Source organism: Haliotis rufescens, unplaced genomic scaffold, assembly GCF_023055435.1.
Source record: "Haliotis rufescens isolate VD_foot unplaced genomic scaffold, xgHalRufe1.0.p SCAF_49, whole genome shotgun sequence".
Lineage (NCBI taxonomy): Eukaryota > Metazoa > Mollusca > Gastropoda > Lepetellida > Haliotidae > Haliotis > Haliotis rufescens.
The window spans coordinates 897,435-911,651 of NW_025964212.1; the positions used below are offsets into that span (position 1 = coordinate 897,435).

At 39.3% G+C, this 14,217-nt stretch overlaps 1 protein-coding gene across 1 annotated transcript in view; it reads left to right on the top strand.

Annotated features, from left to right (window-relative positions):
• Positions 1 to 14,217, top strand: part of LOC124139021 (NADP-dependent malic enzyme-like) — a 29,335-nt gene continuing 15,118 nt past the window's right edge. Inside the window, exons 1-8 of the mRNA XM_046505986.2 lie at positions 1 to 139; positions 7,087 to 7,231; positions 7,853 to 8,136; positions 9,493 to 9,568; positions 10,252 to 10,413; positions 11,260 to 11,363; positions 12,032 to 12,141; positions 13,575 to 13,672. Of these exons, the coding sequence (XP_046361942.1) occupies positions 81 to 139; positions 7,087 to 7,231; positions 7,853 to 8,136; positions 9,493 to 9,568; positions 10,252 to 10,413; positions 11,260 to 11,363; positions 12,032 to 12,141; positions 13,575 to 13,672 (1,038 nt within the window). The 5' untranslated portion in view covers positions 1 to 80. The remainder of the gene's footprint in view (positions 140 to 7,086; positions 7,232 to 7,852; positions 8,137 to 9,492; positions 9,569 to 10,251; positions 10,414 to 11,259; positions 11,364 to 12,031; positions 12,142 to 13,574; positions 13,673 to 14,217) is intronic.

Sequence of the window (14,217 nt, forward strand, 5' to 3'; positions counted from 1 at the left end):
TGCTACCGTTAGATGGCTCTGACACCATAGCAGCCGTACATTTCGCCGGTAACGCCAAGATTTTCGGCTAATCTACCGAAATGGCAGTGAATCTTTCGCTTCGAGTTGCCAAAAAGGTGGCACCATCAGTGGTACAAAAGTAAGTAGATATTGTGTGTTATATGCGTAGTTAAACAGAACGTCATTGTCTCGCCTTGACATTATTGACCCCATTACCCTCTCAATGTCATTCTCTCAGCTGATCCTCGAACAGCCTATGTGCATTTGCAAGTGAAGGTTACAGTTAAAGTTTCTAGCGTTAAATTATACTATTCCGTGATTTGTTCACTGCAGTAGCGATTTGAGCCCTGGTATTATTTTTGATTTTCATATCGATCGTACACATCTTGCAAGAGCTTGCCTTGTGTTTATTGAATGTGCGTAGATGCTGAGGCCTCGTACTCAAATCTCGATATTGATAGTTAAGACTACAGTAGCCCCGACCCAAATAAGCTCAGGTAAACCCCAGCATATGGGTATGCGTAGTCCTGCACCATGACCGTGGAATATATTTATTTTATGAAAAAATAATATCTAAAAATGCATACAAAAGCAAGTCTAGCCAGCTCAAGAAATCAGCATAGGGATTTTTTAAATTATTTTTAGAGTCAAGAAGGATATTGTGTAATATAAGATTTCAGAGACTGAATGTTAGTCTAGGGTATGCGTGTTCACCCGTATGTGTGATTGGCTTAAAAGTAAGGCAGTGCTCACCTGAGATCAGAGAAACAATTTCTTTCACTAGATGTTGAAATGTTAAAGGTCAAAGCAATTTATTACTTGGGTGTCACTGAGAGGGGGTGACTGGCGTTTGGATCACAGTCAGTAATCTTCCAACTTCCTTGCCAGTGATTATTTGAGTCTACACCAGAGAAACTGACCTGTTGATATTCAGAACAGACTACTGGGGCACAGCAACCCTCAGCCATGTCACAGAAATTAAGTTCCGAAGTGGGGACCCAAATACTGCAGTCTACTCGAAATTAATACTCCATATAGAATAGGTCTTCAGCAACCCATGCTGGCCGTAAAAGGCGACTGTGCTTGTCGTAGGAAGCGACTAACGGGATCGGGTGGTCAGGCTCGCTGACTTGGTTGATGCATGTCATCGATCCCAATTGCGTGGATCGATGCTCGTGAGATTAATCACTAGATCGTCTGGTCCAGACTCTATTATTTACAGACCGCCATCATATAGCTGGAATATTGCTGAGTGCGGCGTTAAACAACAAACCAACAACCAACCTAATACTCCATGACCACCTGTTCCTATGTATGCAGGGATTGCAGTAATTTCAGAAAAAGTCATACCCCTAGAAAAATTGTATCCCTGGAAAATTTGTACCCCCAATAAAAAGAAAAGCTGTACCCTATTCAGTATTTCTAAGTACATCTTTATAAGGTTATTTTTGCTTCCAATTAATGAATCATACTTTTGTTTAGGTTTCTAAGCATCTTACGTTTTCAAGCACCCATGTTCATTGTGATTTCTTACGATTTGTGTCCAGTTCATTCAGTCTTCTTCGTTTGTCTTCACTCCAGTTGCCCATCAGTAAGCAGATGGACTTTGGGGGCACATGGTCTGATTCCTTTTTGAGAAAAGGCACAACATGTAAAATTACAATCTCTTCCTACCCTGTATTGAGACATCTATGCCAGCCCTCTATCATGTGTCTATGTCATTATTCGTGCTGATGTTTGATCCATACACTGACTAGTTGGCGCCTGCGAGAAGTTCTGTTTGTCTGGGCCCGGCGTCGAGAAAAGTAGATGGCTGCACCTTACATACAATACATAAAGCCATTATGCAATGTATCGGAATGAAATAATCATCACTTTATATACCTTCATCAGGTATTCTTGTAAAATAAACATCTCCATCTCAACTGCTGAAAGTTTTTTTTTACAGATTAGCATCGGTTTATAGTTAAGTCCCATATGTTAATCTTGAAATAGCTTTGTCCCATCAATTTGGTTTCACTTGACAAGGTGTTCTAGTTCTCTAATCTCCATCTCAGTGTTTTCATATACAATAGCATCGGTTAGAAGATTGTTCAGATCACCTATCGCCCCTATGCATTTACATTGATGGACTCTTCCATTCAAGTCAGGTCGCTCTGTTATTGAGATCGAAGTCTAGTCTGTGATCTGATTACCTCTGACTGACCAGTCAGAATTAAGTAATTTCCAATTTCATTGTACAAATATGTTTATCTTTAAACTTTGTACCCAGAATTAGTTTGACCATCAGTGTCAACTTTTCACAAATCAATAGGCAGTATCTCCAGTGACACCACCAATCTGATGTAATCACTGTAAATCATTAAATTAATATGAGCAGGAAATCAATGCAAAAAATGCAACCTTCAGTAGCTCGCATAAAAATAATGCCACATTTATACTATGCACTTTGCCTGTCAAGTTCGCTAAACTCTGTTTGTGATTACTTATTTCTTGATGCCCAAAACACTTGTAATTAAACAAAACAGCATTCATACATGAGTATTTATTCAATCAATGTATGAATGACATAACATACAAATACCTATAACACTACAAGCACTAAGCGGGGACGTTTTGTGAATTCTGCTCACTGTCAGATGTCAACAACTTTGATTTTGTCACGCTTACACATGCAAGACAGTTTCTTGGCCACTTCATCTTAAACAGACAGTACGTCAACGGTTCTGTGTGTTTTTAAATCATACATGAAATAATTTCCAAGTGTGACATCACTCGCCAATAGAGGCAAATTGAAGAGAAAGCTTGTGTGTTTTCTTACGGCTGAGTTACAAGATACTAATTGACAGCTTGATTAGATTAGAAGCCAGTGCTAAGCAAAGCCTAGATTACAGTATAAATATACCTCCGTCACATGAAGCCAATCACACTCCTACCCAGGGTCCTTTATGGCCAGCCAAGTACCTCTGTCACATCCTCACATCTTACAGTCCGTTTATCTGTTTCAGTTATTACGAGCCTACACCTTTAATGAATATACGCCATATTTACGAATATATCCCAAAACATGAAAAACTATTTCCATTTTCTCACTGTCGTAGTTACAGTAGTATATCTATATGGTTATACAATGAGGGTGCCTCGCATTAATTAAGTGACACATTTTAGTGTTGGTGCTTTTGCTCGCATTATTTTTGTGACACATTAATTTCATAAATTTACATTATTTAGCCTTAAGTCAGTTATTTTGATCAGTCTATGGTTCACTGGTCAGCTTATCTAAATGTTATGCAGACCAAATAGATGTGTTCACATTCCTGAACATTGCTTAATACATGCTTAAGGCAATATCTTTTTTTTTAAATATGACAGCCCTGATCTGACAGCCCTACACAATAGAAAGGTGGAAAGATATTAACTTTGAAAAGAAACATATTTATTATTCAACTGAATTTTAACAAACCACAAAAACATTGTGCATACCACAATATGTTAAACAAGAAGACTGATGTGATCAGCTTAACAAACAAACACACACATAGCAACAGAAACAGTTTTGAAACAGAACCAAAATTGAAACGTCTCTTTGAACATATTATGTTGTATGTTTTTCCACATATCATTCCTACTGACAAGTAGAGGGCCAGCTATTGATGAAAAGAATAGGCCCTCCAAAATTCACAGAATCTCACTAGCCCAACACAAGGAGTGATTGATATGTTCTGAGTCTCACATAGAAACATTTACCCTAATGACATAAAAATGATTTATCGTTCAACAACTTTCTTACACTGTTTCCAACGATGTTGGAGAGATATCATGGATTTAGTCCAAGTTTTCTTCTCTTCTCCAAGTCCTTCTCTTGGCTGTCCAAAAAGCTCCACAGTTGCTATGACATCATCAGGGGATTTGAATTGGGTTCCCGCTGAAGCTTTCTTCATCATTCATGTTTGGGAACACATGAGAGTCTGCTGGAGCCAGATCAGGAGATCAAGGAGGGTGCCGAAGGAGTTCAAAACCACACTCGTGGTGTAGCCATGGCAGTGACTGATTTGTGCACGGGCGCATTGTCCTGATGGAAGAGCACATCTTTTCTCAGTTTCCCACGTCTCTAAGTCTTAATTTCATCCCATAATTGCCTCAAAAGAGCAGCATAATATGCTCCGTTTATTATCTGGCCTTTTGGAAGATAATCCACCATAATGACACCATAAGAACACGGAGGTCATGACTTTTCCAGCTGATGGGACAGTCTTTGCCTTCTTTGGTGGTGGTTATGTCAAATGCTTCCACTGTTATGATTGTTGTTTGGGCTCTGGCTGGAAGTGGTGAACCCATGTTTCATCCTTAATCACTAATCGTTGCAAGAGTCTTTTAAGGATCAGCTTCAAACAGAGCTAGATTATCATGAGACATGTTGTCCAGGGTGCCGTTGTACAAAACAACCTTCTTGCTACGATGATCGTAAGCCTATGTTAAATTATGGGAGTTACAATCATCTTGGAGCTAAGATACCTTTGTACAACGGCACCCTGGTGCCAATTTGATCAGATGTCAGAAGCTTTGGAACCCAAGGAGCTCATACTTTCTTTATTGGGAAAGTATCTGTGATAATAAGATATGTTTAGTTTACTCTCTCCCAGTGTTTGACAAAAAAAATTGCCATGCTGTCATCAGGACACACAGACTATAGAAGCTGTAGGCCCTGACTAAACTCTTCAGGTCCTCATTGAAGAAACTGTAGCTTATTGTGAGAAATATATTGACGCATAAATTTAATGCAGGCCTTAAGGACCAATACAAATTTGAAACAACGGGCTCACCTCAAGCTTTACCTGCCACAGGCCTATGGAAGGCACTTACTTCGAACAATGCTCTCTTGTGAAATGCCTACTGAACTAGCAATATGACGCGTAGTCATTCGCGGTCGGTCATGAATTCTCTGGACATTTCTGTTGCTGATGGGACAGATTTTCCAGGACGGTGGTTGTATTAAAGGCTCTACCTGCCACGCTTAAACATGGTTGACTGTGCTGCCTACCTATTTACAGTGTTACAAGAAGGAGCACCTTTCCTAGTGGTGTACCCATACCTTCATATGACCCGTGAAGATCTGGATTAGAATAGGTCTTCAGCAACCCATGCTTGTCGTAAAGGGCAACTCTGCTTGTTGTAAGAGGTGACTAAAGGGATCGGGTGGTCAGACTCACTGACTTGGTTGATGCATGTCATCATATCCATATTGTATGGATGTCACATACTGGATTGTCTGATCCAGACTCGATTATTTACAGAGTGCCGTCATATAGCTGGTATATTGCTGAGTGCGGCGTTAAACAACAAACGAGTGAACTTATCTTCATGTATGGCTTTTGGTGTTAAATCCTTTTTCTTCAAGTACTTGATCACTGCAGATTCCTCAAGTTTGTCAACTTTCCAAAGATCACAGACCCCTGCTTATTTTCCTGACAAACAATATGCTGAATTGAAGTTTTTGTGGATATACCTCAGTGGCATCATGTAATGTTGACAAAAAACAATTTCACTCTCACACAATTCCTTCAATCTGAGGCTCAGGACTTATTCAGTGAACCCTTGTAATATTATAAACAGTACAACATCAGTACAGACTGTCTACTGGCCCACCTGGCATCTGACCTTTAGTACCAGCATGCCCCCTGATATTTCTTTTGCCATAGGCTAAAAGACCAGCAGTTAAGTCAACACTGATTCCCACTCCCAGCAAGCAGTACATTCATGCCACTGATATCACTTTCCTTGTTGGGGATAGAATATTTTATACATGATGATTTGGTTTCTGTTTCCCAATCATTTTTATCAAAGCAGTGTTTTTATTGCATGAATATATAGTGCTCGATGTTCTAAGGTTTCAGTTTCAGCCCTTAAGTCTGTACATGGTAACCGCCTCCGTGGTCTAGTGGTTGTGCGTCCGCCTGGAGAGCGGAAGGTCTGGGGTTCAATCCCCGGCTGCGGCATACCAAAAGCCGTTAAAAGATGGTACTTGTTGTTTCCCTGCATTAAGAGGCTAAAACAAGGACTGGTCAGCTCAGAGTCAGTATGCTGTGTCGGAGTGGGGTATTAATGTTAATTTGCAGCATGGTATCTCAGTGAGCAAGCACTATAAATCCGCATCAGTCCGGACTAGTACAAGCATCCACACACACAAACACGTGCATGCATGCATGCCGCTATATAAGTTCAATAATCTTGGATGCGAACTTAAACCCCATTTCACCTCACCTATACATAGTAGGGTTGGCATATTGATACATAAATTGAATTGCAATTTATCACAATACAGAGAGCTGTATCATGATACATATTGCAATGTGTTTTGGGACCTAAATTATGAATATTTATACTGTTCAGAGTTTGACCTTCAAACGGTCTGCTTCTCTCAATAATCCAGACTTCAGATTGCGGTATGGATTTTGATAGTATGGATAAATGAGACTACCAATTACATCATAAATATGGAATGTTAATGTGAACAGCGTGAAGCATGGGCTGTTTAGATAGGAACATAGTCCATCCAAGTTCTCTCATAATAGTATATGATTATATATTAGTTCTTCTGTGATTGTAGTGGAAAGTATCGAAACAAGGGTTGGATTGCGATATGTTAACATCAGTATTGCAATTTACCGGTATACCGGTTATATCGCACACCCCTAGTACATAGTATAGTTAAACAAATAATGAATGGATAACGATGAGATTGAAGGACAAATGACTGAAAAAAGCCATACCAAAATCTGTTATATTCCAGCCTAAAGTGCCCCGTTCATACAGTGATGACTCTGTCAAGGTTCTTTACTCAAACATGGTAGCCCACAAGTTCAGTTTAATGACACATGACAACCCATGCTTGCAGTAAAAGGCGGCTATGCTTGTTATAAGAGGCGACTAACGGGAATCAGATGGTCAGGTTCACTGACTTGGTTGATGCATGTCATCGTGTCCCATTTGCATAAACGATGTTAATCAAACATTTTTTGCAAACTTAATGTCACTGGCTTCTGAAAATAAACGTGCCTGGCCTAAGTTATTTTTATTTTGTTTTAGATGTATCCCAGCAAGTTCAAGCTTACACACGAGCACCGAAAAGAAAGCAAACAAACCACATGTGTCAACAAGGCCAGCAAAGTACCTTATCAATCACTCCAAGGTCCGAGGGATGGACATTCTTAGGAACCCAAAACTGAACAAGGTATGGAGACGTTTCCAAGTGTTCAACCAAACTTTTCAGGGATTTTTTGTTCTATGTGACCATTGAACCCAAGAAGATCTGGGTTAGAATATGTCTTCAGCAACCCATGCTTGTCATAAGAGGCGACTAACAGGATCAAATGGTCAGACGTGCTTCTTGGTTGATGCATGTCATCGTATCCCAATTGTGTAGATCGATGCTCATGATGTGAATCACTGGATTGTCTGGTCCAGACTCAATTATTTGCACATCGCCATCTTTAAGCTGGAATATTGCTGAGTGTAGTGTTAAACAACAAACAAACAAATGTTTAAAGTACTGATATTTCCCTTACAGCATGTTTAGTAATCAGTACAAGTGTGTGTATGTCGTGGTTTCACTGGCTTTTTCATGTTTTGGTTTTATAAATTTTACTTAATGTCTGCATTTGCTTCCTGTATTGCTTATACTATGAAAAAAAAGAAAGAAGGTCCCTCAATTTTGTTTAAAACCTAATTTCAAAGGATGCTATGTGAAACAGAATTGATGAATAAATTGGTGGTGGTCCTTTTAAGGTTCTCATGTCAGCATTAACTTCAATGAATTCACATAATTTTAACAGTGCAGGTCTTGTTTTCTTAGGGAACATCGTTTTCCCTGAAGGAACGCCAGTTGATGGGAATCCATGGACTTATTCCGCCAGCAGTCAGAACGCAGGATGAACAAGTTGTCAGAGTCATGACAAACTTCTACAAACGAGCAAATGACCTTGACCGCTATGTGTACCTGACGGCCCTGCAGGATCGTAATGAACGCCTGTTCTACCGTGTGTTAACAGAACATACAGAAGAGATGATGCCCATCGTGTACACTCCTATCGTTGGTCAGGCTTGTCAGGAGTATGGTGTTGTGTTTCGGAGACCTAGGTAAAAATTAAGGCTGGTGCAACTTCATATCGTATTTGTTGTTTGTTGATTAACTCTGCACCCTGCAACATTACAGCTAAAATGACAGCAACCTAAAAATAACCAAGCCTGGGCCAGACCATCTTTCCAAGACAAGAGCATCCGCTAGCTTATTTATCAATCCTTGTCACATCAAGCCCACTTTCCTGAAACATTGCCTCTGCCATATAGCTTGTCAAAGTTCTTTCAACAATTAAGCAAAGACAAGTATTTTCTAAGTCTAATCAAGTTTTAAATCAATTCGCCCAAGTACTGTGTGATGATGAGAACAGTCATTAAACATGACTGGTACTCATTCATAAGAAAGTAATATACTGCTGCCTGTCTTTGTTGACACAATTATTTCTATTCCATCTTTTAAACCCCTCAACAATTGCCTTTGTTTGTCTGTCAGGGATGAAATTGCGAATGTTTTCGTTATCTGATTGACTTAGGTGTCGTAAATGGTAGTTGCCATCTTTGAGAAGTCACACGAGCTAAGAACAGCAATCTGATAGGATATCGTATTTTCATTAAAAGGGACACAACTCTTGATATACGTGAGGTGGCACCATGATCGAGCCAAGAAAAGCTGGCTTGATGTGTCAAGGGTAGAAACTAGGCTTTGAATATAGGCTTGTGGACAAGCTTGCCTCGGGAAGTTGAGGCCAGACAAACCATATATTGTGAGTCCCACACTTTGAGGGTATGATGCAGTGTTCGAAATACCTGCCTGCCCGACCGTCCGAGACGGGTTGATTTCAACTCGGGCTGCCAGATTTTCAAATCCCCCTGCCCGACGGTCGGGTTATATTTCATATGTGAAAATATTCAAAATATTTCCCGATGATAAGCATTAATTCACATGTAAAGATGAATGATAAAATGTAACCAAAAAGAAACCCCGTTAGCTTATCCTGAGAAACATATGATTATAGTGGGCAGGCAGGTTTTGGTCAGGGCTGGCAAGTATTTCAGCTAGCCAGTCCTGTGGTCTGGCTGAAATTTTTGTGAGTTTTATACCCTATATGATGGCATGCTATCAACCAAATCTGAACACTCGATCTAAAGATCAGCTTGTACGACAAGCATAGCCTGCTGGGAAACCCTCTCAATCCAGCAGAGCCCACTGGGGTTATATGCAGTAGATTGATAAACAAGTACAGGAGTTGAAAAAAATTGTAAACCAGTACCCAAAAACAGATTTCAGCCGACATGCTTACCATGACTTCTTTCCTATATTCATGCCAATAGCACTGCCAACTATGACTGTATCCTTTTACACAAGTTTTCAAGAATGATTTTAGGAAAATGATGAATCCTTTTTCCATGTTTTAGGGGCTTGTTTCTGTCAATCAATGACAAGGGCCATCTGTATGAAATGATCTGTAACTGGCCAGAGAAAGACATTAGGGTGAGTGATTATTTGTTACGCAATTTTCAAAAATGTGTTATTCAGAGTTATTTTACCTGCCTTTTTGAGCTCACCTGCCTTATTTAGTTGAGGAATGTCCAGAATACATAACAGGTGACTCTCAATCCACCTGAAGCAGCTGGAGTCTTTGATGATGTTTTTTTAAACTATTGTCAAATTGTTCAAAGTGTGTTTTTATCTTTTGGTTTGGCATGTAATGTGTTGTCAAGTGTCAAAAAATACTTCATTTCCATTCTTGCTCAATCTTTATCATAATATTGAGGAAATGTTCTTAAGGCATGTTAAGGCAAAGTACCAACATTCCTTGTGTGTAACAAAGTAGAAAGAGTCGGTAGAATTTTTTATTGTTCGTCATTTTTGTTTCCAAACCACTAAAGTGTTAAATTTAATTTTAATAGCCCCTCCAAGGCTTCAAAACCTTGAGGTCTTTCCTAATTTACAGAATCGGGATGAAACCAATTGCTTGTCATTATGGCGGGTTACCTCAAAAAGTGCAACTTCGAAATTGAAAATAAACAAAGTGTGAAACCTTTGTACATATGTGTACCGGTACATACATGAAATTAAACTTTTACACAGTCTGTACAATGTTTTAGAGCTCAGTCAGTGATCAGACACAAGAATATTTCAATGTTGCATAATAAAATTCCTTTTTTTTTCAGGCAATTGTTGTTACTGATGGTCAGCGTATCTTGGGTCTGGGTGATCTTGGTGCTTGTGGGATGGGTATCCCTGTGGGTAAACTGTCACTGTATACTGCCCTCGGTGGAATCCCACCCGATCAGTGTCTACCCATCACGCTTGATGTCGGCACAAATAATGAGGTGAGTAAAGGAGGGAAACAAAAGACTATTCCTCTTTAACATGTTTATGGGTCCTTTTCTGATGAAGCCGTTAAATTGGTTATAAGGATACGGTATTAACCTTCTAGTGCCTCACAAGGCAGCTTGGGTTGTATACTCCCCAGGGAGCTGAGAATGAAAATCGAGTGCACACTGATCCAGTGACCGGGAAATAATGTTAACGCTTTGAGCATGCACCTTGTGTATGGAGTAGAGCGCACACATTAGAGTTCACACATTATTATAATGATTTTATGGAGATTTGCTGCAGACTTGAGATTGAATATCAGCCTCTGAGCAGGTGTTGTTAAACCGTTGATATATAATTTGTTTTTAAACAGGCAAACTATAAAATTGTTTTTCAACAGCCAAAAGATACATTAGACATTTGGTAGGCTACTTCTGGTATATCTCTGACATTTTCCCTGAAAGTGTGTGAATAAATTGGGTTTAATCCTGCTTTGAACATGATTATATTTATATGATGGTGTCTTAACTGGGTGAAGATTTTGTCAGATCTTCATGCAGATCCAGAAGTATCAAATCGGAGTAAAAGATCTGATTTGAATGGGATTGCAATAAGTTGGACCATGTTGACCCATGTCCTTACTGGCCCATTGACCACACCTACATTCTGTCTATATCCATTGGGGGCGGTCGGGTAGCCTAGTGGTTAAAGCGTTCCCTCGTCACGCCGAAGACCCGGGTTCGATTCCCGACATGGGTACAATGTGTGAAGCCCATTTCTGGTGTCCCCCGCCGTGATATTGCTGGAATATTGCTAAAAGCGGCGTAAAACCATACTCACTCACTCTATATCCATTGCAGAGATACCACAACGATCCCTTGTACATCGGTCTTAACCAAAAGCGAGTGACTGGAGAAGTGTACGATGAATTTATTGATGAGTTCATGCAGGCTGCAACACGGAGGTAGGACATTCAGCAAGGGATGAGGACAGTTTGTTACAGAAAAATGATCATCCTTGTAACATTGCATGACTTGGATAATGATCATTTTTTTATCCTCAAATTGGTGATTATTTTGTTTTGTTGGAAAACTTATGACTGAATCATGTACCTGTGAATTTAAATGAAAAAAAATTATGTCTTAGAATAACTAATTGCAGCCATTTATTTAAGTGAGTATGTATTTTTTGTTGAAATGGGAAAGTTTAAGCCATTATTCAATAAGTTTAAGCTAATGTGTTGAGAAAGGGAAAACCTTGGTATATCTTTATGTACGGGTTAGCTTAAATATATGCCCTATTGTGCCTTTATGGTGTGGTTTTACAGAGATGGTTAAGAAAAACGGGAGATGCCATCAACCTTGTTGAAGGTCTGAATTTGTTATGTGGTTTCATTTGTTTTAATGCCAACTAGTACGCTAGATCATTAAAATAGAAACCAAAGAGGCTGTGGTCCTGTTCCACAAGGTGATCTTAGCAGTCGGGTGATTATAACTCCCATACTTTAACATAGACTTGCGACATTACGAGTGCTACGATCGCTTTGAGGAAGAGGACCTTAGTGAAACAAAGAATATTGGTGTGATGATTTCATAGGATCATATGTCACAAAATGAAAATCTCTTTTTATAGATACGGACAGAATGTGTTGATCCAGTTTGAGGATTTTGCTAATCAGAATGCATTCCGCTTCCTCGAGAAGTACAGGCACAAATACTGCATGTTCAATGATGATATTCAAGGTGAGAAAAGTCTGAAGTATGTACATGATAATGAGTCAGTACAAGCTTCAAGTGGGTCCCCATTGAACAATTGCTTTACTGCTCAGATGAATGGCAGGAATTGTCTAGATCATAGCAGTTTGTGTCCCTTGGCCAACCAGGATCTGCAGATTCACTCAGGCTTATTATACCCCACCACGAGGTAGAAGGGGGATATAGGAATTGGTGCTGTCAGTCCGTCTGTTACGTCACGTTTCGATTCTGGAGCAGAACACAAAAAACATCAGAGATATCTTAACCATACTTGGCACACATGCATTTTGATTGTTTGGGATTTTCTTAAAATGTATTTTTCGAGTTTCCATGGTAACGGCTTTGACCTAGACTGAAAATGGCGGTAGTACACCATACAGTATTCCTTTACCAAACTTGGCACATAAATAGGTCTTGTGGTAAACTGATGCCTTTTGATAGTTTGGGATTTAAAAAAAAATTTTTTTTAGAAATTCCATTGCACCAACTTTGACTTTGAAAATGGTGGCTGTGCTCATGCCTGGAGCGGATCTTGAAAACCGTACAATATTTCTTGCCTTGCACACAACCAGACATGTCATATTGGCGGGGGATATGAGTATTTAAGTATTTAAGTAAGTAAGTAAGTAAGTAAGTATTATAAGCTTCTGTATCTGTGGACCCATGAAGATCCGGGGTCTTCAGCAACCCATGCTTGGGTGGTCAGGCTCACTGACTTGGTTGAAGCATGTCATTGATCCTAATTGTGTTGATCGATACTCATAATATGAACCACTGTATTATCTGGTCCAGACTCGATTATTTGCAGACCGCCGTCATATAGCTGGAATATTGCTGAGTGTGGCGTAAAACAACAAACCAACCAAACCAAATCTGTATCTGTATCTGTGGTACTGATAAGGCTGAAAAAAAACATAATCTTGGTAATCAGGCACCGCCCGCTTCATCACAAAGTCCGCCCCACGTTTCATTTTTATTTCCATTTAAAAATAACCAAATTCCAAATTCCAAATCCAACAATAGTGAAATACTGTATTCCACTATTTTGCTCATCAATGAATATATTGATGTAGGGAGGCACTGTCCCAGGTTGATTGTACACAACTTTTTATTTGTCCACACAACTCTTTATTTGGGTACATACTATTCTCAACAACCCCCCCAAAAAAAATTCAAGAAAAAAAGACACCACCCGCATGCACCATATTTTCAAAAATCATTGCCTGAGAAGTAATTCTTTTATTTTATTAAGCCTAACACCCACTTTTAAAGTGTGTTAGTTTTTTTTGCCATGATGACTTTGCTCTTTTAGGGTCTGATTCAGCCAATACGTAATGGTTGATATCAAGTCAATGTGATATGTTGTTAATAAGATATTGCTGCAAATTTAAGGCGAGAATTCAACATGGTGTTTGTGACAGGAACTGCATCTGTGGCTGCAGCAGGAGTGTTTGCATCTCTACGTATCACCGGGAAGAAACTCATAGACAATACCTTCCTGTTCCAAGGAGCTGGAGAGGTAATTTGAATATTCCTTGTTTACTGCAGGGGCCAGTGGTTGACCATGCTGTTATTAGTTCAGAGCTCCAGATAAGCTTTTGGTGTTGTGGGTATTTTACCCATGCATTTTAAAATCATTGGGTATCAGTAATTCTATCCGGGTATTCAAATTTTTGTTACCCACTGTTTTTTACACATGTGGGTATTTAAGTTAAATATTTAAAAACACTATTCATCTAGTTCCTGCAAACTGATGTCGTGTGGGTTCGAGATGTTTATAGGACTCAAAAATACCACGATACTTCCACAAGAAAGTGTGATGGCAAATGATCATGATGTAACTGTCATTGTGGAGTTTGGCAAGGTTGACGGAATGTCCGTTTATAATTTCAAAATAAGTTGCTGATTTGCTAATCGAATACGCAGGGTTACTTCACAATATTTTGATGATACGCACAAGTTTTATTTTTGTTGCGTATCTGTAATGTTCGTTGCATATTTTACTTTATGGATTTTACTTTACTGCGTATTTCTGCATTTCTGATGTGTATTTCACGCAGATAC